The 26220-nt window shown below is 41.3% G+C and overlaps 1 protein-coding gene across 1 annotated transcript in view; it reads left to right on the plus strand.

Annotated features, from left to right (window-relative positions):
- Positions 1–26220, plus strand: part of hcn1 (hyperpolarization activated cyclic nucleotide-gated potassium channel 1) — a 63407-nt gene that overhangs the window by 17260 nt on the left and 19927 nt on the right. Inside the window, exons 3-5 of the mRNA XM_029444617.1 lie at positions 10319–10480; positions 20235–20453; positions 25734–25880. Coding sequence (XP_029300477.1) covers positions 10319–10480; positions 20235–20453; positions 25734–25880 — 528 coding nt within the window. The remainder of the gene's footprint in view (positions 1–10318; positions 10481–20234; positions 20454–25733; positions 25881–26220) is intronic.

Genomic DNA, 26220 nt, shown 5'->3' on the forward strand with positions numbered 1-26220 from the left:
GTGAATCAATTTGTCACGCGCACATGTCTGCAGCAGTTAAATGGACAAACAGGCTTAAACCAATAATGAGATCATTGATTATACATGCATAACTGTTGTACTTGAAGTTGACAGATGTTGTTGTTTTTGCTATTGTGCTAAACTCTGTGCTGTCAATTAAAAATGAAAAAGTCTAAGAGACATGCTGTTAGTGTTCTTTCTCTTTATAAACAAATGTTCTGTCCACTGTGACAACATAAGGACATTAAAGTGTGTGTGTGTGTGTGTGTAAAAACTGCTTATAGATCATATTCATGGAGCTTCCCTGTGTACCTGGCTTTACAGGTCACTTTCTATCACACCATCACTGTAAGCTGATTTATGACATTTGAAATGTTGTATACTCGTCCGCTGAGAGTGCCTCTTGATATCTGTCTCTGTTTCTTCATCTCTTACTGTCACTGTCAGTCTGTCTCTCAGTTTGGCCCGTTATTTGATGTAAGATATAAACAGACACGTCCGCACAGAAAAGACAGAGAGACAGACAGGCAGTGATGCCGAGAGGCAGACGGAGGAAACGAGAAGGAGTAGTTTGTCCAGACAGGAGGCCAAATCTTATGCAATACAGACAAATAAAAGTCTTTTAATCAGAGTTCTTTCCCCCCCCCAAAAAATAAAATGGAACCATGTTTTCATGCTATACAAATGACTGAACCAGAGCGACACACACACACACACACACACACACACACACACACACACACACACACACACACACACACACACACACACACACACACACACACACACACACTGCCATCTTCTGTTATTGAGCCTGGGGTGTGAGTGTTCGAGCAGCCCCACAACAGCCAAACTAAATCAACATCTGCTACTTCTTCCAACATCTGCTGCTTATATTTGAGCTTTTGTTTGTTTTTAAACTTGGAAGTTTTGACATTCAGCAACAATATAAATACTTTTCGTGATTTATATTAACGCTAGAGTTCTGAGTAAGAGAAGAAATCAGCGAAAGCGGGCTTTGATCGTCGGTCCGTCCCCGTGGGATATCCCCCTGTGAGCACAAGTGTCCTTCCTCATGGTGTGCACAGTACAGTAAGCAGACGGACGACAGATACAGTCTTGGGAGGGGGCTGAAGTGATAAGGGTGGAGATTAGGCTAATCTCGGGTTATTTTTGTTCGCTCGGCCGTTGTTAGTGGTTGCCGTCTGTGAGTGTGTGTGTGTGTCTCTGTGTGTGTAAGACATTATTGGTGATCCCTGGTAGTTAGCTGAGGAAAGCTCTTCAGATCTGTGTACTACACTCTCTCCATACTCCACTGACTGATTCTCCACGAGGCCCACAATGATCCATTGGTTATTTAGAGGGGAGTAACACCACTCATGGCAGACATCCTGTAATGATGCCTTGTGCAAAAATAATTAATTTGTAACTAATGAAGCATTTCGGGTTCTTCCACTCTCACTTCCCAAGAGTTAACGTTGGAGGAGGATGGATTAACAGAAGCACCCTTCATCCATCTGTCATAACGGCTGCTGTGATCATCTATTGAAGTCTAGCTGTTATGTATCCAAACACAGCAATTTGTATTGTCTCGTATACGAGCATCACTATAGCAATGAGCTATTATTACATCATAGGGAAGTGTTATTATGGATGTCCATTTGTGACTGCAGCACAGATTAGATAGCATATCAAGTGTAGTTACTCATGATGCTGCGACACAGTCGGAGGTATGTGAGACTAGATAATGTGCCGGTGCTCCACTTTGGGTTATGTGTTATAATATCACAGCGCCCCCGTATGGCTGTGTATTTACAGAACTATTGCATTATTATGGATTTAGGACTTAATGTTTTGCTGATTATAATACAATATGCATCATGGTAAATCCTGCGAGCGAAGACAATAACTTCAAGGATGTAGATCTGCAGGTAAAATGGAAGCAGATAGCCTTATACATGTACTGGTGAGAGGTCTAGATTTGGTAATTGGTCGTGGTATTTCGGGCAAAGTGTGCCCTCGCTGTGAAATGTGGAAGGAAGTGTTCATTTTGCTGATGTTTGCATGAGCACAGCAGGTCACCCCCGTGCAATCCAGTCAAATCCCTCCTGCTCTCACATGGGCGCTAATCTTCCCTGACTGCCTTCTTAGCACAACCACAACTCCAGATACAGCAGTCGCCCTTCCTCTCCTTCACTCCTCCATGACATTTGCAAAAAACTGCTTCGAGCCGATTTCTTTTTTCCCTCTCTTGCTTCCTTTCCTGCTGTGTTTTCAAATACAAAAATACAAATGCCCACAAGATTCACAAAAATGTAAATTGTTACTCCTCAAAGTCCAAAATGAAATTGTTAAGTCGTCAGACAATTGAAATCATTTGAAATATTTTGTGCAGAGTTAGATGAGTAGATCGATACCACTCTACGTATATACAAGCGACGTCAGTTAGCTTAGCTTAGCATAATGGGAGAGCTCCTAGTGGTGAACAAAATTAAACTAAATTCATTGATGAGTTCAGCTCATTGTTAAACTGTCTGACCTGCAACTTTACTCTTTTGGTTCCACTCTCTCTTCCGCTCTCATTACGTCGCTTCCGGCGACCTGCTTTAAACCTCTAGAAATCTACTGCACACTACCTGCGAGGCACCGTGCTTCAACAGTTAGCAACAAGCCGGTGACTACAGCGGAGCGCATATCTGTTTAGGAGTCAGATATTTCCCCTGAGGAGTTGGTAGAGACCAACAACCGAGCTGACAGAGAATATATTGAAACACAACTCTAAAGGAAAGATGATGTTTCTGCGTAACTGCTGGATGTGTAAATTGGCAAGTTCACCACATAAACTCAAGAGGTGACATGTGTTCACAACTTGTTTCCGCTGCTCCCAAGTGGCCAACATATCATTGGTAATTGGCAATATCTTCCAATACAAATCAAATATCTACTGCAAGACGTGCTGAATACTCCCTACAGGCCAAGAGGCGTCCATCAACTATCATCAATGAAAATATACGTACGCCGTCTGCAGACAAATAGTGCTAACTGAAGTCCAACGCATTCTTCTCGTGTATCTTTCTAGATGTTTTAGAGAATGAGTCTGCTTCTGTTTACTGATAGCAGGCAGCAGCGCCTTGGATGGATGTAGCATGCCTCTCCGTCACCTCCCGGTTATCTCTCAGCTCTTTGTCTCTTTCCTTCTTTCCTCCATCATACACTAACTGACAACATCATTCCAGGAATTAAATCAGTGTCCTCAGTCAAACTGTCCTGCTGAGACAGACTTCCATACGCAGACAATAGGAGGGGAAATGGGTCATGTTTTGAAAAACAGTTGTTCTCGAGCCTACTGGCGACTTTTTGAACAATATGTCCGAACATATACATTTGTTTTCTCAGAAATGTTCTGATTGGACTGATGGGTAATCAGTGTTCACTCAGTTCACTCGCTCGTGTTTGGAGATGTCAGTCGTGTGTGTACCTGTTTTCGTAGAGCTGAGCCGCTGTTATTTTGTTACCGCTGCTCAGGTTACAGGTACAAATCAATAGAACATTCAACCTCCTCCTCATCCATAAATACATTCACTTCTTCCCCTTCCACCTTTTTCCCCTGCGTCGAGCCTTAAGCCTTAAAAGAAATGTCTAAAAGAATGTGCATAAATTAACTGCATACATTAATTGCATACAATAATCCCCACATGGGAACATTATTACAAAAGGAAGGCTCAGCACACTGCGGATCATGATACATAGATACTGATAGAAGAGGTTCTTCTATGACATTTCAATTAATGTTTATAATAACAACACAGTATCCTACATGTGACCCCCGTGGCTGTGTGAGCTTTCGCCCCAGAGCATGCTGCCTCTGCCTCTGCCGCTCTGAATGGTTGAGCACAGATTAAGGCAGAACAGTAGTGTTGAGGTTATCACGCTCACGCGACCAAAATAGACGCAGAGCGGGTGAGACAGTGGGCATGGCAGCTACGCTCGCAGTACAGTGCGATGTGCTTAGAGGAAGAAGTGGAGAATAGTGCTGACGGAAACAGAAGTGAAGGAAAACAGAGTTGATGAACTCCCATAGGAAAGAGCCTTTATTTTAACTCGTGATTGACACATTTCCAAGGGATTAGCGGTTAAATGAACGCATTGATTGATGGTTGGAGTGGGCTAATCCAATAAAGAAACAATATTACCACACCCTCTAAAACAGCACACCTACATTCACAAGGCTACATTCAAACATTTGTAGATTAAATGTGCGGCATCATTTACATCCAAATGACTGCACACACAATAAAGAAAACAATAGCAGCATACTAAAACTTCAAATAAGTCCCCAGTCCATAATTTGTTTTGCGAGCTTGGAAAGAAAACCAACTGTGGCAAACACTTCAACGTGTGATTTGCAATTAGTTTCATCTGTAATGTGAGGTTATATCACTACGGCGCTACCTTTTTGTGGCTCATTATTGGCAGTGGAGTGGAGCGATGCAAACGTTTTACTGTCTTGATGTACAACAAGATGAACGAGCGGCATGTTAATCAACATAACTGAGAATAACTTTGTTTTTAATCCTCTCTATCTCTCGCTGATAGTTTAGAGAGCAGCAATGGCGGCAAGTAACTAAGTACATTTACTCAAGTACTGCACTCATTTTGAGGTATTTACTAGGGAAATATTAAAAGGGAAATATTGTCCTTTTACTCCACTTTTATTTTTAAGCGTTGAAGATTCAGATTCTTTTCATACAGAATGATCAGCTCAAAAAGTATTGTTATAGATTTAACAGCAGTTTATGAAGTAGTTTAAATTATCCCCAGATCGACCGGCTAATACATCAATTATAATCCAATAACATGCAGTATGTAGTACTGGAGCCGTTCTGCATTATGACTTTAACTTTTAATAGTATATTTTATTAGTAATAACCCTTTCACTGACTTCTTACAAGTACTCACTCGCACTCATTCATGCTTTACTGTGCCTGCCGGGCAGGATAAATAATGACCAGCTCTTCTAAAAGTTCCCCGTGTTACAATAATAGATCACTACTTGTTTTCTGTCTGTGTAAAGATCACATTGATCACCAGCTGCCTTTTAATTAAGTCTCTGGCTATGAATTACCGTTGGGCATCATTACCTTAAAGTACTGCTCAGTGCTGCTGCAGATCCGCAGCTTTTTATCTAGCGAAACAACCGTTTTTTTACAGCGTTTCTTGAACGCGGCGTGGAGAGAAGTTGAACATATTTTAAATATATATATATATATATATATATATAGTCTTTTTCTAGTCTGCATTGTAGACAGAGTTGCAGACTGATTAGCTTCTCAGAGTGTACAGTACTCTGCCTGAAGCAATGAAATAATGCCAACTCTATTTATGCGTATTTACTTCTGAACTATACATATATCAACATGATTGCGCATACTGGCATTACAGGCATGTGAAGTGGAATTACTTACAGTAAGATGCGTTTCTTTGGGCGGAGAGAAAAGCACTGGAAGTCTTTTATATATAATATTCCATATCCAGCTTTATATGCTAAGGCATGCACTGTCTTCAGGAGTCTTTTTCTTTTTAAATAAACTTTAAAAAAAACTAAACTTCTCTGGTTTATAGAAGAATAAGGAGGAAAACACGAGACTTGCTAAATCCCAGTGAATTCCCATTACATGATAATATTATTTTTCAAATCCAAGTTCAACTGTAATTTTGTGATTAAGTAACACCAAGAGAGATCCAAAAAGGAGATTTACAAGTCACAGTTAAGCGGGAGAATTCCAGATTTTCCTGGAAGCAGTTTTTTCATCCTTCAATGTAATAGCCAGTGGTGGATTTAATCCCCTCAAATTAGTCCCTCGCTAATCCTCACTAACCTCAAACAGAGGTCACTCGTGTCCAATTTGAAGATGCATAAAGAACACTTTGTAATTGCGTGTCCCACAGCTTGATGATGAGTAATTCTTCTGCATGTTCTTTTCTCTGCACAGCAGATTCAAAAGGTCAGTCAGCCTACAGTACGGACACCAACCTGACAGATTGTGCTGTAAACACTTTAAAAGTTTTAAAAGCGAAACACTTGTTGGATCCCCCTCTGTCTTCTTCATACTCGCACTGTAGCACATGGAGTAAGTTCGGCTGCCAACGGTATTACGAACCCTGTTCATAGAAGTATATTTGTGTGTGTGTGTGTGTGTGTGTGAACACATGACACTTTCCAGGTCCAAATCCTCGTCTAGTCTAGTCTACGGTACTGGACTGATGAATGGATGAGGACGTGCCAAATGTGAATGAGCGCCGCGCTGGCTGGACACGACCAGCGTGTGACCTTGTGCCGCTATCACAGCAAGTCTTGGCCGTTTGTCTCTCCAATATTAGAGGATTATGCTGACCTATGCCGCTGTCAAATTTAAGCTTCATTCACTTAATTCTAAGCCCATATCTTCCTCATGCCAACCAAGAGTATTGGTGGTGCTTCTGGCTCCCAGTCGGTGCTACCTATCTCCTGCAGTCGTACGTAACGACAACGTACGGTGGCTGAGAAACCTTTGGAGAAACATTCTGGCTTGGTCAATTGTTGTGAAATAGTAATTTACCGTCACTGCTTTCCTCTCCTGTGTATTTGTAATGAGAGCAGGTGGTTTAATATTGTACAGGACAACCTCAACCTCAACCCTAACCTCAACCTATGACCTAGGGGCACAATCATGCAGAAACACTGCATGTGTTGGATTATACAAGTCAGGTGAGACTTTGAAACTACGCGGATCATCAGAAGCAGAGTGTGACGGTCACACAATCTAATCAATAGATTGATGAAGGAAAACAGCCCAACATCACATCAGACCACAGAACTGTGGAGTTTGACAGGCAGGTAATGCAACCATTCAGAAGCCCCAAATACCTTTTGGAAGAAGCCCTTGCTCAGCTACGTACATGGCAGCTGACGAGCTCTCCTCTAAAAACAAGCTGAAACAATTAGTCCATTAAGTAAAACTAATCAGTAACTATTTTAATAATGGCTTTAGTCATGTTTAAAAGTAAAACATATTATATCAAACATTAGCTTCTTCCACTTTCCAAATTGTGAGGATTAACTGCCTGCCATTTTTAATCTTTTGATCTTTGGTCAGACAAAACAAGCCACTTGGAAATGTCACCGTGGAATGAATTAATCAAGAAAATAAAAACAGTGGCAGGCGTGTATTTAAACCCTCTCCATTAACATCATGTCCCGTCTCCCTCCCTGTGGCCTCAGTGCTGCTCATCAACACTCCGGCACAGAAAGTTGCTGAGTGACGATGCAATATGTGCATGTTTGAAAGTTGTGAAAACTGAGGACTGTTAAGCATCCTCAGTCGCATATGACCCGCTCTCCACTACAGGAACACAGATCCTCTGAAACCTTAGCAGTTTAACTTCCTCTTGTTTCTTCCTTCACTGATTTATTAGCATACGAAAGATGTTGGATGCACATAAAAGTTGCTCATATTCATTATATTTATTACAAGTAAAGTGCTACATGGAGACAAAGTGTGTGTCCTCGTACGTAGAGAGTAGTTGTAGTAGTAGTAGTAACAACTGCAACACTTCACAGTTTCAAATAGTTAAAATGCATCCTCACATATCACGATGAAGGTTATCCTGTGTATAATCCTGCGACCTGACCAGTGATCTACACCTGCAGCCTCTATTAATAGACTAATACCTCGTGGCATCCTGCTGCCACAAGCAGACTTTTCAAACCTGTGCCCCTGAAACACAAACCCAAACAAATCCCACGTTGCGTTAATGAGTTTCTATATCTTTCCTCTCTGCCCTCGGTGACTCAGCTTGACTCAGCTTGACCCAGAGGTCGCCAAGGCTTCACAGCAAAGTGAAATGGTCCCTGGGAATTCGTAAAAACCTTTCTGCGACCTTCACACACACACACACACACACACACACACACACACACACACACACACACACACACACACACACACACACACACACACACACACACGTGACCTTATCACTTGCTTTCCCCTAGAGTCTGCACCCTGCTTTCTTCAGTCTATTTTGTTGTGCTTTTCGATTATGCATTAGTTGAAAGAGGAAAGTGCAGACAAGCAGTCGACCCTTTTCTATTTCTGCCTTCTGGGAATCATTTGTAATTCAAAGAGGGACCAAAGTGCTACTTCCTGTTTGCCAGTCTTGTCGCAATCCCCCAAGAATGTACACCTTTATTAGTCGCCTTTGATTTTTCTCTCCCCTCTGTCTTTGTCTTGTCCTCTGCCTGTTGGACTTTCCTATAATGTCACCAAACTATAATGAATGTGAACACACACACACCCAACAGAGGGATAGAGAGAGCTCTACTGAGTTATGAATAAAGATGTAGGCAGCAGAGGAGACACTGAGTGCATTGAGACAGCCATCCTGTAAGCTAGGGGCTAATTTTAGCCTGTGAGGGCAGTGCACTGTATCTCCCTGTGGATGAGTTAAACCATAGAGGGATCTGAGCATCAGCTCAGCCTCTTGTTCTCTCATCTGTTCTCTATGTGGACACTGTCCTTTGTGCAGAATTGTTACCGGACAGTCACAATAGACCGGGGTGGAGAGATGTGGATTCAAAGAGCTTTTTTTTTTAAACACCTGGGGTTTAGGCTGGTTTTAATGGCAGATTTTGCATAAACATGCTTAAACTGCTTCAGAATTATGCCCGAATCCATGTCAGCACAGCATGAAGTTCATACGCACGCTCTCTTTCTTCTTCTGGAGTGATTGCACTCTATGAGAAGAGGACGTAAGTAGCTCTTGCAATTTGGTCAAAAGTGGTCAGTTTCTCTTTCCAAATTCTGAAGTATATATACGGCAGGAAACAAAAAAGCAAAAATAGAACTGAGGAGAAAAACAAAAGGAATAAAGATTGGACCTGGAGTTAAATATAGATTAAATGTGCTAAATTAGAAAATAAAAATGGTTAATATAACAAAGTACTGCTCATTTCTAAAATAGTTCAATAGATCAGAACTGTACATACTGTACACTGTACACATGTCACCTTCTTTACCTGTCTTTTTATTTAAGTCTACATTTTCCTTTTATTTACAACCTTGAAACTACGTTCAAACTATTATCACTAGTGTAGAAAAACACACTTGAAATAAAAGGTTTTCTATTTCTATTGTTCTAATTGGTGTGATTTATTTTACCGTCCTGACTGGGGTCCAGACCCTGAGGCTTAATTAAATTGCCATTACACTTATGAGAAGTAGAATGGGCAGTTTAAAAAGAATGGAAAGCCATCAACTTAAAAATAGATAGTAATTACTTGATATCTTCCATTCAACTAATTGGCTAAAGGTGCAGGTTTATTATGCAAAACCCAGCAATCGGCAATCTTTTTTTCTTCTTCTTCCATATTTAACTTTAGAAGGAGAAATTGAGCTTCCATGTGCGAGCGATTATGGAATAACTAACCTGGAAAGAAGTAATGGGTTTTTCATGCTAATGAGAAACTCTAAATTAGTGCCACAGTCAACCGGGCGTGAGTCCATTCTCTTCGCTCAGACTCGGTGTGAATGAAACCGGTTCACTTTGCACATATGCTTACTCACCCTGCTGATGACTTTCTATTCTGAATCACCTGCTCTGATGAAGTAACCGCACCTGCTCGTGCCACTTAAACACACGTACCGTACCGGCCGATTATTCCAGATGTGTGCGCTTCCCTTTATCATTCAGCATTTCATTCACCTCACTCGCTCTGCGTTACTTGCTCTCTGCTTTGTGTGTGTTTCCTCCACTGGTCAGTTTGTTTTGGAAAGTAGCCATGTTGAATTATGCAGCTCAACATCTGTAATATGTACAAAACACACACACACACACACACACACACACACACACACACACACACACACACACACACATGCGCACACACACACACACACACACACACACACACACACACACGCACACACACACACACACACACACACACACACACACACACACACACTGGTGGCTACCGAATTCTCTTGTGACCAAACCATGCCCTCCACTTCAAAGGTGACTTTGTACTTTTGGGGACGTTTTAAGTATCTTTTTAATCTTTTTTTTAAAGAATAATCTTTTTCAATATCTGAAATACCAATACATGTGATGTTTCACAGACACTAGTGGATCTAAATCTGTCCGTCTGTGGTTGCCTGCTCGAGTATTATACCATGATGTACTTAAACATAACTACATGAAATGTACAGTTCCACACAAAGGATGTACTAAAGAGGTCTAACTGAGCTCTCTCTCTGTCTCTTGTTCTCTTTGGCAGATTTTCCATATGACCTATGACCTGGCTAGTGCAGTGGTAAGAATATTTAATTTGATAGGGATGATGCTGCTTCTGTGTCACTGGGATGGCTGCCTCCAGTATCTGGTACCTCTCCTCCAAGACTTCCCCCCTGACTGCTGGGTGTCCCTAAACGGTATGGTTGTAAGTATTAAACACTCTTCTCTTTTGTTTGTTATTTTGAGCATTTGCTGTAAATAAAGGTTTTTTTTTTTTGGGTTTCATGGCTACATATATTGATATTGAGGCTAAAAGTGATGACCCATGTACAGTAGAAGACATTAAGAAACAGTATTGTTCTAGCATTGCAGTGTAGAACTAGTTAGTCCTAGTATTACAGTACAGTATGATGAGAAAAACGTAAGAGTAGACAGTTATTTCCTTCTAAGATGAACCTGCATAGCTCATACTGTATATGTGCATATGTGTATATGTTTTTTGTTGTTGCCATTGTTGTCTTTATTGAAAGGCGTAGAGACTCTACTAGATATATTTCTTTTATATAATACAGGATTGTTCTGTCTTGGTGTTGTTATATGCAGTAGTGTCTCATTTAGGGAGCAGGAGTCTATACATAAGCATTGCAGGTACATTTCATTAGGGACATTGTTATAGGTACATTCTGCCATCTGACAAAGAAACAAAGCTTAAAGAGGCCATTAAAAAAAGTGCATGAATACAGAATACAGTCATGTGCTGCATTTTAGTTTCACTAGTTAGTGTCAAACCTCTATTTGGAGCAACGTTCTTTCCTTGGCCTTCTTCTTTCATAGTATTTATACATATCACACTTTTTCTAAACTTTTACTCATTTCTGGCCTCTTCATATCCTCTGTGGACCAAACAGAACATTTAGTTTGATTGTCTTTGGGGACCGTCTCCCCCTCTGCATGTGCCTTTTCTGTCGCTGTGTCTTTCCCACCTCCCTCTCTCTCTCTCTCTGAGTCGGGGTCAAACAGAATGCGGTGGCTCGTCTCAGAGAAATGTGATAGTGTCGAAGCGTGTGTGTAAGGGCCTCCTGGGTAATGCTGATTGTAAATGCTCCCCTGGGGGAATCTACTGCCCTCTCATCTCCCTCTCTCTGACTAACATTTCTGTACTCCACATGCACACTGACTGCTCAGAGGCATCTGACTGGAGGTGCAAATGTCAGCTCTCCTCATCATCACGGCCCTGTATCCGACTCTTGTTTGTACTTTAAGGCAATGAGTTGCCGAAGTGAGCCCAATACCAACCAGCATGTGTTAGTCATCCCAAACAGACATTATCCATCTCTGTTTGCTCCAAAGTATATTTGCAGTGATATAGTTTCCCACATAACATTCCCACAATTCATCCTCGCTAATGCTTATTTACACAAAAGTGGGCAAACAGCTCCTTTATTTACTTCCCTTTTCCGGGCCACATCCACCAGCTCCAACTGGGGGATCTCGAGGCGTTCCCAGGCCAGTGGGGAGATATAATCTCTCCACCAAGTCCTGGATCTTCCCCGGGGTCTCCTCCCAGCTGGACGTGCCTGGAACACCTCCCTAGGGAGGCGCCCAGGTGGCATCCTTACTAGATGCCCGAACCACCTCAACTGGCTCCTTTCAACGTAAAGGAGCGGCGGCTCTACTCCGAGTCTCTCCTGATGGCTGCGCTTCTCACCCTATCTCTAAGGGAGACGCCACCCGTCTGAGAAAACACATTTCGGCCGCTTGTACCCGTGATCTCCTTCTTTCAGTTTTACTTGAAATCACTGATCTTAATTTGAAACGATTCCTTGCACTTGTGCTGCGTGTCGCTCTCCCTGCTCAGTATGCATTCCCCTTCTTGTATGCAAATCGATACGAAATGGGAATCGTGTAGAAGGCTTATATGCTGCTCCCCTGTGTGGCAGGATCATTTGCACTGTGGAAATCTATAGCCCTGGCTGGGGATTAGGGCCTCTGAAACAAAGAGCTAATATACTGTAGGATAGCTACTTGCTGGACACTTATAGGTGAGTTCAAACAGCTGTGACGACGGGCAACATGATACCAGAATAATTTCTATGCAGTGTGTCATACATTACTAAGATGTCTCGCAGATATAAAGTTTCTGGTGACACTTTGTGACTGCAGCTGCAGACTTGCACACCTATATATAGAACCTCACAGAGTTCGTCTGTTCAGGAGTCTGAAGGCACAATAATGCTTTCAAATCTCAGCAGTTTCACAACTTCTTGGATTAGGATTACCATATATTTCATGAATCTAGTCCGTTTTTGATCCTTGTGTTGTTCAGATATGAAAATACAGATCGTGACAACATTGAGGCTGCCGAAAAGGATTTGTCGATTAATTAATTAGTCGATGCAACAATTTTGAAAAGCCAAACATTCCTGCTTCTCAGACGGAAAGCTTTCCGTGTTCTTTCTCTGTAAATAGATTGTGTTCGAGTGTTGGACAAAACAAACACTTTGAATAGTTACCTCGGACTACAGGCAATTATGGACGTTGTATAAATGATGTATCAATACTTCAGTGCCTTCACAACACAATGCTACATCACGAGAATATGGAGAGACATTGATCTCAATAACAAATGTGATCCATACATTTAAATACAAAATTACAACTGTGTATAATGTATAGACTAATCTACAATATTACAAATAAATACAACCCAACATATGTATTTCCAACTTTATTCAGTCATTAATCTAAAACTTAATGTGCAATACAATCCACACTTCATCCAGGCAATATAAAATGCAAAACAATACATTATATACGTGTAGAATAAAGACTTTTATTCAAGAACACATCCAACAATAAGGTAGCAAGTATTTCATCAAAAAGGCTACATTTGTGTCGCTCGACCTTCGTCAGGGATTCTCCTTCTTTGTAATGACGTTAATAAAATTTAATGAGAATTGTAGAAAATAATGAATGTATAAAGGGAAGCAGTGTCTTCTCAGTCAGTATGAGTTTGCTTTAGTTTGTCACTGACTTAACATTGTTTATGTAATACATGGTATACTTTGAAACTAAATTAAACTAAAACAAGCTAAAATAAGCATTAAACATAACACACAGGTGCTTTTTAAACCCACTAACAACACAAATGAAGCAACACAGATGCAACAAATCACAAAAAATAAAACAGAGAGCAGTTTAATTTTGATATATTTGAATTTATCCAGATTGTTTTCCTCAGTTTTTGTGTGTAGAACAAAAATGAATCCATAAAAGAATTGACGGAAACAATCGTGAGCTGAAGTCCTAAATGAGACGTACTTCAGGCAAAGTCTTTGCATATGTGATTGTTTCTGTAGGCTGTCAGCAGCTCACACAGTCGCTGACTGTGATGTGGTAGAATGAGCGATTTGTGGAATAGAAGTAGAAGCCTGTGTGCTGACTGCGGTCTGGCAAATCCAAAGTGAAAAGCCCGGCCCAGATGTGGGAATCCTCCTCCCACACCATCGCAATGCATTAGTGTTCATAAGCTCAAAATCTTGATAATATATATATATATATATATATATATATATATATATATATATATATATATATATATATATATATATATATATGATTTTATCTGTTTCAATATGCGATTCTCCGGCCAGTCAGGTGGATGTTGCCTTCAAAGGTCATGTCTTTCATCTGCTCAACAATCCCTGCTTAACATTCAGATTGCGTCACGTTTTGTTTCTGTCGTTGGTTCGGTACTTTGTGTCTCCAGCTGTGAGAAGAAGAGTGGGGCCATCGAGGACTGCAGATACCGCTGAGTGGTGCAGTACAGGGTGTAGGGCCGTTATCTTCCTGACTAATGGCCTGAGAGTAGCTTCTTACTCTTTAGAGGCTGCATTTACTTAATCACCAGTCGAGATACCGCCGCTGTCGCTGCGTTGCCTCAGGTGATGATGGGATGTTACTTTTGTCTGCGTGTGCAGTGTAAAGATATGTGTTTTAGGAGCATGGAGGAACATGTGTGTGTGTGTGTGTGTGTGTGTGTGTGTGTGTGTTGGGAGTGTTTGTGTGCTCACTGTTCCTGTTCCAGGTCTCGTATTAAAGAGACAGACAGCTGAGCAGGAGCCTGCTGAGGATTCGTGTCTCAGAGAGTTTTAGAGGCAGACAGATAGACTGTAGGTGGACTGACACAAACGAAACAGAAAGGCTTGGCCTAACCATGCAGAGCCACACTTCAGTCTCCTTTATCCCCGGACCACCCACTGCTTTCCCATCTCTTTCTTCCCAAACGTCTGAATGAGTCACTTCCAACTCTCCGGCTCGGTCCAGAGTTTATGAATTAATCAAACTTTTCCTTTTTATTTTATTTTATATATCTCTCCTCTCTCTCTTCCCACGCTTAACATGAGGACACATTGGTTTCATTTGAGTAAAATGCAAAACTGCGCCTGGCCTGATGTGAACATCTGTGGCTCTCCTGGTTAATGTGTTGGTGCAGAGAACATATAGTTATATTTATAATTGACTTTGTTGGCTGTGTTATTTGCCCATCTCGGAGAGTCTTTGACAAAATCACTATTGTTATACGTGGCTGCTATTATCATCCGGCGGTCTCTCGATACCAGACGTAAAACAGGCTGCTTTCTTGTTTAGTTTAACCTTTGTGATTGAGGGTGTACTAATCAGTGAAAGTGGCCGCTACATACTCGGTTGCACATGATTGGACAACAACAGAAAAAGAAGAAGTCACCTCTCTCATCAGCATGTCACTGATGTTGTTGTTGTTGTTGTTGATATAGAAATGTATTCATTCACCCTTCAGAGGAAGTAGAAAGACAGGGTTCACAGCAAGGTTACAAGATGCAGTTATATATTGAGCGTTAACGTAAACGATAAGGGAAGTGAACGCATCACGAAGCACAGAATAACATGTTGGAGAGGCGTAACAGCCCTGCATGACCTACTGCCCAACCCACAACAACGTGAGATGAAAAGAGTCGATCTATCGACAGACATTTAATGTAATTGAACAATTTTAAGCAAAAATGCCAAATACTCGCTAGTTCGAGCCACTCAGATATGTTGCTTTTCTGTCTTATGTGATGATAAACTAACATCTTTTGGTTTTTGGACAAAACAAGCAATTCTTAAGGAAATTATAATGGCCATTTTTTAAAAACTATTTTCTGACATTTTATATATAAAGCGATTAATTGAGAAAATAATTAGCAGAATAATTAGTGAATGAAAATAATCATTAGTTTCAACACCACTAACAATCCAACTCTTGAGGAAATCAAGTGAGAAAATACATTTTTTTAAAAGTGCAGAAAAGTTGGGCAGGCTCAGTCCAAGAAGGATCCGTCATCAGGACTGCAGAGAAGTCGATAAGCATGAAAATGTACGAGTCAAAGAGAACACGACCTTCACACCGAGCTTCACCACTTTGAGGGATTTCTTGCCAACTTACAGTTTGGTGCTGGTGCAGGCCAGCAGACCCCTGCTCTTCCTCACTTATGTGTTCAAAGACTGTTGCGCCTTCTGTGCACTCCCAGCGAGAACAGCTTGTCGTGTGATTACGTAATTGAAAAATGAATATTGTGCGTCACATTTTTTTTTCTTCTCTGCACCCGTGCATGGGACAGCTTGCCGGGTTTTAGAGTTATATGATTGAGTAATTAAAACCAGTTAATGCGGATGTTTGTGCTGATTGCTCATATTTTTTAAACATGGATTAAAATTTACCTGGAATTAAACATGAACATCTGATGAAATGTGAAAATCTGCACATGCACACACATTCTAAAAAGTGTGGATTTCAAAATAAAACGTATTGAAATGTATTTACCTTTTACTAACACGTTACACTACAGTGTAGCTAGAACATGTAATGAACCAGTGTGTATCTGAGGTAGTATAGATAACTTTTGTGATTTTCCCTGCGAGCACTGGAGCTGTCGAGGGGTCAAATCCTGTCCTTTGCAGCCGTGCGTTACATCCTGTTAGTCTCATAGTTACTCAATCAACGCCTGTGGGTCACGCAACACTGGGACGATGGTGAAGCATCGATTGCCTTCCCGCTCACACAACCGGTCACATCTTGTTTGACGGGACTGTTGGAGGCACCGTGTTGTGACGAATGAATCCAAGTTGTAGAACCCGACAAGCACAGTCAAACATTTGGCGCAGTCTAATTATAGAAATGTTATAATACTTGATATTATACTTGATAAAGTCTGTGAATTCACTTTACGTGGCGTACTTCTAAACAAAAGGCAGTTCTGATAGATGAATATGCAGTTAGTATCTGATGTCACTTGTTTTGCTTCATTATATTTAGAACTCTGGAGAAACTGAATACATCTTGCTATGTTAGACACATTTATTAAGATCAAGGGGATTGTAGACACTAGGATAAAAGTAGAAGCTGCATTTCCTGGTGTTGTTTTGGTAATACTGCAATGACTCACCCTTCTCAAAGAACAGGATGCTAGTGCAAGAAGTACCAGTGAAATAATTCCGTATATCTGGGAGATTTCTAGTGGCGCTTGGAAAGGACAGATTTGATTATTACTGTAAACAGACACAAAGAAATACATTACTGTGTGTACTTGGCTGCTACAGTCGTAATGCACAAACCTGCCGTGAGTCACTCACTCTAATTGCAGGAAAAAATACAAACTGAAAGGAATCAAAGCAGTAATAACGCAGACGTTGTTGCCGCTACGATCTACGTCAACAAGGGTCTCTCTCCCCACTGCGAAGGTTTCGGAAATGTTACAACCGCGTTCCCGAGACGTTGACTCTCAGACGGGATTTCTTCTGCGACAGAGGTCAATTGGCAAAGGGATGCATTAATTTCCCGCTGCCATGTGTTTGCATTCCCATGTTTTAGTCTTCTAAGAACCCTCTACACAACACACCATGTGACCTGTCGCATTACCCCGAACATGCAGCTTTTAGCAATGTGTCGCTGATCAATACTCTCTGACTTAGTTTTTATGTTGAAATATAGTTTGAATTGTAACTTATATAATTGCTTCTAATGCAGTTACAACATTTCATATGGATACCACAAGTCATAAACAGCCACAACTAAATACACCAACACATTGTTTGTTATATTGTCCACTAATTCTTAATTGTAAGTGATTTCTTGTAAATTCTGCATTAAATTTGGTGTATATATAAAACAAAATAAAAAAGTATTTCAACATATATCCATCCTTCAAACTAACTTAGAAAACATTTTCTGCTTTTTATATAGCGCTTTTCCAATCTTTACGATCAGTCAAAGCGCTTTACAACACATGTCATTCACCCATTCACACATTCACACAGAGTCAGAGGACCATACAAGGTCAGCTCGTCAGTAGTGATAACCATTCACACACTCACACACACACACACTCACGGCCATCAGGAGCCATTTGGGGTTCAGTATCTTGCCCAAGGACACTTTGACATGCTGACTGCAGGGGCCGGGGATTGAACCACCAACCTTCCAACCGGTGGATGACCACTCTACCTCCCGAGCCACAGCCGCCCGCTCACCTGCTCCTTTAAGCTTTTTATTAAATGTAAAAATGACATATGTCCCAAAAGAGCTCCTGCGTCATGATTTATATATAAGCAAACATTAGAAATGACAACATACAGAGCTACCAGATGTGACGTCAATTCCCCAGCCCCTATACAAACTGTACTACAATAGGATTATATGACACGCTCATGCAGGGCAGACATTCACCAAACACATAGAGGAACAAACAGCAAAAAGGTGCGGTGAGTCACCCCGGCTCATCCGTTCTCATCCGGGCAAAACCACATTTCCCACGAATACGTCAACACAAACATTCTGCCGCATTGCCCACCATCTCAACCACATGCTAAATGTACACATAGGAAAGGACACCTCAGGCTCATAACCTCACAAATGGCATTTGAGCCTGTTACATGGTTGGGTTGCTTTGCTGTGTGTGTGTGTGTGTGTGTGTGTGTGTGTGTGTGTGTGTGTGTGTGTGTGTGTGTGTGTGTGTGTGTGTGTGTGTGTGTGTGTGTGTGTGTGTGTGTGTGTGAATAGGTTATTCAGTGCATGTATAAAACAATACATATTTCTGCTACAAATATTTCTTTTGCAGAGTATTTTGTGAGAAAGAAAAGGTAATATATAGACATTATCTTTCTGGCTGAACCCTTTGAATAAAAAGAAATGGAAGCTGCCAAGACAAACTGGACTCTATTTGTTATTAAAGCTGGCAAGTGTAATCATCACAAATGTTCAAATCAGTCTCTGGAAGAATAAACTAATCAGCACGGAGATGAGAATTGGTGAGTCATCTTGGGCAGATGATTAGCTGTAAATGTGCTCGCTTTCTAAATCCCAGTTGATGAACAGCGTGGAGTCGAGCGGAGAGGAGAATGCCGTGACAAAAGGAGGCAGCAGCGTGCGAACATGATGAGATGTGATATGTTACAGTGTGGCCTGTGGAACTGTGTCAGCCGGTGGGGAAAAAAAAGATGAAGATTAACTATATTTTCTAGAGGTTTCATATTTCTTTCACTGTTTTGGGCGAGATAGGTTTTCTTTACGGAGCGCTTCCTCAGCGTTTCTTGTTCACAGGAGGTGAGGCTATTACAGGAGTCAGCAACTTGGCTGTGGTTACAAAGCCTGTAACAGAGAGAGGTGTCACATTTGTCTCCGAGATAGGAACTTACTGGGTTTCACGAATGCAGCCTGGACGGGCCTGTTCGTGTTGCTCACTAGAGATGTTGCAAAAGAGCGAAAAGACACACGTTTGACATGTGCTGTAGGAATGAGGAGTCTAAGTCCTACTCCACTCCAACATGTGACTTCTCCTGAGGCTGAACAAAATCTGTGAAATCTGGAACGCACCTATACAAATCCTTCTATAGTGATGCTACCTGATTTAAATTGGGTGAACAACCAGGGTTCATGCAGAAGTGAAGTAACAAAAAAAGCCCTTTAAAAATCTAAAAGAGTTACCCTAAGGCTCAAAACAAACTAGCAGGTACAACGTCTCTATGCTTCATTATAAATACCTCAGTCTTGCATATTGTCAAACTCTAACGAAAGACAAGTGGAGTCATAAAAGCTGATCTTGAGCGGCAGAATTACACTTCTGTCTGGCTGCGTCGCTCCATGTTTCCCAGTCGACAGTGATCGATCAGGTTCTTTTCAAACATCTTAGTAATGACGAGTCCGCGATGAACGGTCTTCTCACAAACGCAGCTGGACACATAATTGGGTAATAGAGGCCTCAATCACCCGACTCGAGAGAAAGACTTCTAGGCACACGAGACGATGTCACTTTGCGAGGCCAACACATGCCGTGAACGTGAAGAGGAATCACCCTGAGAGCAAATCACTTCCCAGTTCCTTTGTAGCAAAAGAGCGTCAGCGTGAGTTCAAGAGAGTGGTTCATGACTGACTCACTACATTTTCATTTAGGAAGATCCTCTCATATGTTACACGACTGTCGGCTGCATGAGTGTGTGTGGAGCCTGCGGCTCTTTATTTCTGTTCCCCTGAACCGCTCTTACAAACCTGAGAGAGACCTCGCTGCAAAGGTTGCCTGAGCTTTAGGGGAAATAATTCCTCAGACTTCTGTAAATAATTTTGAGAAGTTGCAAGCATGATGGGGAAATGATTAAAGCTAGGTAGGTTCAGGCACGAGGGTGTTGAAAGTGTTGAAAGACAGAAAGAGGTAGACAGGTAGAAAGTTCAGCCACTCAGTGAGGCATGAAGAGTGTGTATGGCATGGTAGAGGTTCAGTGATCCATCAAAGGAATCATAACATCCATCTTTCTATTCTGCCTGCTGGAGAGCCTTCCCTCTCTGCCTTGCCTTGCAGTAACTCCCCCCCAACCCCCTCTCTGTCTCTACCTTCCTCTCTCTTTCTCCCCCCCCCCCCCCTCTGTCTCTTTCTTCGCCCTTGCAGAACGTTTCCTGGGGTAAGCAGTACTCGTATGCCCTCTTCAAAGCCATGAGCCACATGCTGTGCATCGGGTATGGCGCCCGGGCACCCGTCAGCATGTCTGACCTGTGGATCACCATGCTGAGTATGATTGTAGGGGCCACATGCTACGCCATGTTTGTGGGCCACGCTACAGCTCTTATTCAATCACTGGACTCGTCACGCAGGCAATACCAAGAGAAGGTAAGCACCAAATAGTCACATTATAATATTAAATACCTGAGATTATGAAGAAGATCGGGTTAACGTGCATGGGATAAGATACAAATAGTTGTTTCAAGGTAAGTAATGCTAATAACCAGTGGGAGGGTCTTAAAATATTAATCTGAGGGTTTTGCTCTTTTCGACTGCATAAGTCCTGCTCATTGGAGCTAGACTTAAATAAATCAGTGGCTCCGTGGACCAATGGGGTTGAGCTCTCACAGATCACAATATCTAGGCAAGAGGATTTTCTTCCACCAAGCAGATCACATGAGGCCAAGCGGGTGAGGAGGTCTGTGACATGACCAGTACCTGATTGTCTGTCTGCTGCCAGCGATCACATTTTATTCTTCCGTTTCAGTTCAGTCCCTATTACATCAGTTTTTTGCGTGGAGGGTGATTATCCAGCATTTCAGCCGAGCCACCATCTGTGATCCCGCTGAGGGGCCTGGGCAATTCCCAGAACACACGGCCATGACTGATGCGCTCTGTGCTCACTTGCACGCAAGAACCTCACTTTAACTCCCCAAAACTTTTCCTGCGCTTACGCTGCAGAATTCAATGTACCTTCACCAATGCAGTGCAGGAGATTACAGTCCTCTAATGTATGTCTTTATCCACTTATAGCTCATCCCTTTAATCACCACTGACCTTTGATTTATGTGTTAACACACATTATGTAAGCTCAGACAGACTCATATAACATGTGTGTAGATATTTCATGTCATTTGAGTGAAAGAGCAATGAGCAGTCAGAGTCTGGTGTTGTAGCTGCACTCATATAACATTTACATTTACACGTTGGGTTTTGGAGCTGAAATAATAATGTTTTAATAAGCGATTAATTGTTCAAGTCTTATTCAAGTAACAATGTCATTCCCTTCGCTTTTTGGGATTTGCTGTTATTTTTAATCTTGTGTGATCGTAAAGCAAAAATCTTTGTGATTTGTTTTTACAATTTTCTGATTTTAATCAATTAAATCTAAATAAAATCTAAATAAAATCTAAATAAAATCTAAATAAATAAAATATAAATAAAATATAAATAAAATATAAATAAAATATAAATTCATATAAATGATTAATCAAAAAAATGATGTGCAAATTAGGGATATAACTAACGATTTTCTGTTTCTGTTAATCACCTCATCGGTGAATCGACTGATTGTCTCTACAGCAAATTAGTTGCAGCCCTGTATTTATGTAGGCATATCCGCAGACACACATTGAGGCAGGAAAGTACTCATCAATTATCCTGCAGGAGGCTGTTGGCATGATTCTCATCAGAGCATCAGTGGAGTCACCTTGGCTGTGACTGAAACAGGACATGTTAAAATACCATTTCATTCATTTACACCTTGCACATAAAAGCATTTAGCCATTACCAACACATTCTACAACGCTGGCCTGACCTTGCCAGCTGCTTTCATGGTCAATGAAAATGTAGAGAAACGACTCTGTGTTCGGTCTGGGCTTTTTTTGGTGCAGCGTTGCAGCGTTGTTATACATGGCACTTAAAATTCATCATTAGGAACACAAGCTTTCATGCCTTTATGCAAAATACAATACTAATTGCTGCAGTATCATTATAATACAAAGCCACCACAACTAAAAAAGGTAGAAATAGTGAATAAGGAGAAACCTATCCAACATATCCATACATATCCAGTTAAACTAAATGGCATCATGAATGCTAACTATTCAGTTTCATCATCCTCTAATAGATAGAGAGAAATAAACTTCCATCCTGACACCAATAACCCGCCGGTCTGTTCATTAATTCAGGTTTGGATTGACAACAGAACTGATAGCAGATCAGAAAATGTAAAAAGAATAATTAAAACCCTTTTTTACTGAATAACACCACTATCAGTGGAATGGGTGTTTAATTCCCAGCTGATGTCTTCATAAGCTTGAATTCATCATAATTGAAAACGTGATTATATCATTGATCGTAGCAAGATAAACAGATGTGAGATCACACTTCGCCCGCAGCAAACAAGTCGGCGTCTCGAACTCACTGTTTGAATTAGTGACATGTGTCATGCTCAGTATATAATGTACATCTGCTCCACAGCAAATCTGCTTAATCTACATCCCACTTTGGCCTTTTGACATCCCTCCGGGCATCAAAGTGACAACATTGAAGCTGCGAATGCCATGTTTATGCTAACAGAGCCCCAGTGTGTAGCCATAGTCGTCTCAGCCTGATTTGCTGCATGGCTGTGCATATCAGTGGAGCAGGCTGAGGAGCAGCAGGGAGAGGTCTAGGGGGGGTCAGCCTGCAGTCATTACATCTATCGCTGCCACAGCCGGGGGGCTTGGAAGCATGGAGAGAGCGATGTTGAGTGTGAGGTGGGACTAGCTAACGACCGATGATGACGAGGGAAGAGAAAGTAAGCGGCAAGTAATCATTGTTGTCGATGTGTTTTACTGAAATCACAAATATGAGAAACAAAAGAAGTGCATGATGATAGAAAGGAAGGCACATCATTTATAAAGGAAACAGAGAGAAGGATACAGAGGAGGCGGTGGAAGGAAATGACGGTGTTGAAGCATGCATGTTATCAAGACTGCTGTGATGCCTTAGTGCTGAATCACTGTAAGCCAGCAGACAGCTGTGTGTCACGCAGCAGCTGAAGAGCTCTGCGTTAAGACTTATATAATCTGTGCTTTATTTCATATTGAGAGGGCAATGTAAACCTAACTTAACCGCCTGTCTGACCTGAAACACTGGACTGGTTTAGTAGGTTTAAAACACGTGCCTGTCATTGAACATGTTGAATGTGCACCCGAGTAAGTAGTAACTACTGTACTATAGGTGTATGGATTGCTCAAAAGGATAAATTCAACATTTTTGGTGGAAATGTGCTTATTCACTGTCTTGCGGAAAGAGGAACAGATTGATATTTTTCACAAAGACCTGAGAGTGGCATCAATCTTCTCATCATTTTGAACTTTCAAAAGAATGTAGTTGTTTCCTCCTCTAGATGACATAACATAAGTGTCAAATCCATTCCTGCAGAGCCATTTAAGCACACGCAAACAGTGGAAACATTTCAATCGTCTCTCACTCGGCTGTCCTTCTCCTCTGAGAACACTTGCACCAACAGCAGATATCTTTTTTTCGTTATATTTAATTGGGATTTACAACATTCTACAACGCATGAATACATAATATTTCCACGGGAAGTATTTCTTTTGCAGATAACAAAGTGCCCCTGTGGCTGTGTGATTTCAACAGGAATACCAGACAGTGCCACTGGCAAGAACAGAAGTGGGTTAATTTTGTACTAAATGGTTTCGCCCCAATGAGAGAACTGCCTATCTCTAGAGAGTGAGACGCATGGATGAGGAGGAATGTAGTCAGCGTTTATCTAAATTGCTCCGTGAGAAAGTATTACTGGATAATTAACCAATAAAATACTAATTTGGGAATCAAGACGTCGTTCTAAAAAAACTTGACATGACCAAAAAGCTGGAGGCCACGTGTTGAAACCTGAAGCATCGGGACGTCATGTCGTGCCTCGACGCCCAGCGACACTATCCGGCTTCTAATGTAAGCTCGATCACAGTATCACTTTTCGGAATGAATGAAGGAGGCAGGAGTTGTCTTCTCTCTCACTGACAAATCCATTTCTGCATCACACTGGCCGTAGACACTGGACCGGACTACCAAACCTCACAGCTACTGTTGGCTCTGACCCACTGCTCTTCTGTGATTACCAGAGATCGTGTGATAGATGGTGTTTATTTTCAGGTCTCAGGGGCCTTGGACCCGGCTGGGAAGATTGTTTTCACGGCCCTGGCCCTGTCTGTGGAAAAGCTGCGTGAAGAAACAGACTGATCAAAATAGATGAGCTGAAGTATTTTCTCTTTTCCTCTCTCATTTGGGTCAATACTTGCCTTCCGGTTAACGTGGACAGAATTTTAAACTCCGAGACTAATTACCAGAAACAGGACGCTTCTCACATCTTTGGTACTTGGCAGTATTGCACAAATGTCAAAAAGCCATGCGTCCAGCCATGCGTGTGCAGTAACAAAAAAAGAAAAGAAAGTAGAGTCACAGGCCATCTGTCATTCTGATAGTGAGGACACTAAATAATTCTTCCTTTCTTCCATTTATTATCTCCGTCCCTCTGTCCCCCTCTTACTCTGGCCTTCACACTGTACTGTGAGTAACAATAATTGTGGTGAAAATTGTATGTAAAGCACAACTAGTAACTAATCAACCAGTAAATTATTTAACCAGTGATTTAAATGACAGTATAAAATACCCTAAATTCAATTTTAGTTGCATTTCTGTGTTCACTAGAAAATCATAACAACTGCTCATAAATTGTGCTTGCTACAGTCTAATACCGCTTTAATTCATTTTTATATGATATATTATGTGTCCCTGCAGTATGAATTAAAACAGGAAGCTACAAAGGAACTAATAATAATTCAGTAATATAACTAAAACTGTATGCCACTTTTATTTTTATTGTTTTTTAGAAGCCAGTAATTACTGCTAAATATTTTAATATTATATTATAATGATTTAAACTCAACTTCTTTATTTATTTTGCTGATGTATGTGCCTTGAATGTGAAGTAAAGTCAAACATTTCTAATTAATAAACTGTAATGATGATACATTAACGGCTTGTAAGAAAAGGCAAGTATTTCACACACATCTTAATTCTAACAGGAAATAAAAACAAGAGCATTACCGAGAAAGAGAGAGAATCCCTTTGGCGTCACCTTGTCATGATGCTAAACACCAGCGCTGTACTTGGTTCTACTCATATGCTCAGAATTAAGCGCATCACAACAAAAATATTCAAGAGAAATCATGCAAATAATTATCAGCCATGCATGCTGTGGCCTCTGGTTTGTTGTCTATGCGGCTCTTAAATCTCTCCAGGATATCAGGTATGCCTTGCTGGTTCACATTAGATCACGGTGCCTATTTGGACCGGGCTTCCTGCATGGAAGTGAGATAATCGGAACTGCTACTTTGGTCTGACACAGCCGCGGGCCTGTACTTGTTCCTACCTTCCTCCGTCACCTGCCTCCTCACACACAGAACCAGGACATGGCACTGTGAGAGCACCGCTTGTCCTCAATACAGAGACACAAATACACACTCGGTGACAACCACACTTTGTTGTTTTATTCAAGGTGTGCTTGTTTGTTTTTTATTACTTATTAGCACTAGAATATTAGCTTTAAATATTCATGCAGCAGCTGATATCCATCTGCTTTCTTTTCCTTCCCAGTACAAACAAGTGGAGCAATACATGTCCTTCCACAAGCTACCAGCGGACATGCGGCAGAAGATCCACGACTACTATGAACATCGCTACCAAGGCAAAATCTTTGATGAGGACAACATCCTGAGTGAACTCAACGACCCCCTCAAAGAGGTGAGACAACTTCTCTCTAAGACCCTAAACTGAAGTGAAGCATTGGTTCACTTAGAGTGTCCATTTGAAGGTTTTATTTCTGGAACAGGTAGAAAATACACACACTTCAAATAACAAAAAAAAGAAATCTTGACAGGTAAGCTGTCACACAGTGGTTTTTAGTTTGGGAACATGAATGAGTTTATTCCCTGAAGATAAAGTGTGAATCTTCATTTTGGAGCCTTTAAGTGCGCAGGACCTGAAACTGAAATACCAGCACCTGTCATCTCGTTTTACAAGGTCGAAGGAGAAAAACAGCAAAACGGATTCTCCTCAGCATCCTGGGTGAACCCAGACTGAG

The sequence above is a fragment of the Cottoperca gobio genome, chromosome 12, assembly GCF_900634415.1.
Source record: "Cottoperca gobio chromosome 12, fCotGob3.1, whole genome shotgun sequence".
NCBI classification, from domain to species: domain Eukaryota; kingdom Metazoa; phylum Chordata; class Actinopteri; order Perciformes; family Bovichtidae; genus Cottoperca; species Cottoperca gobio.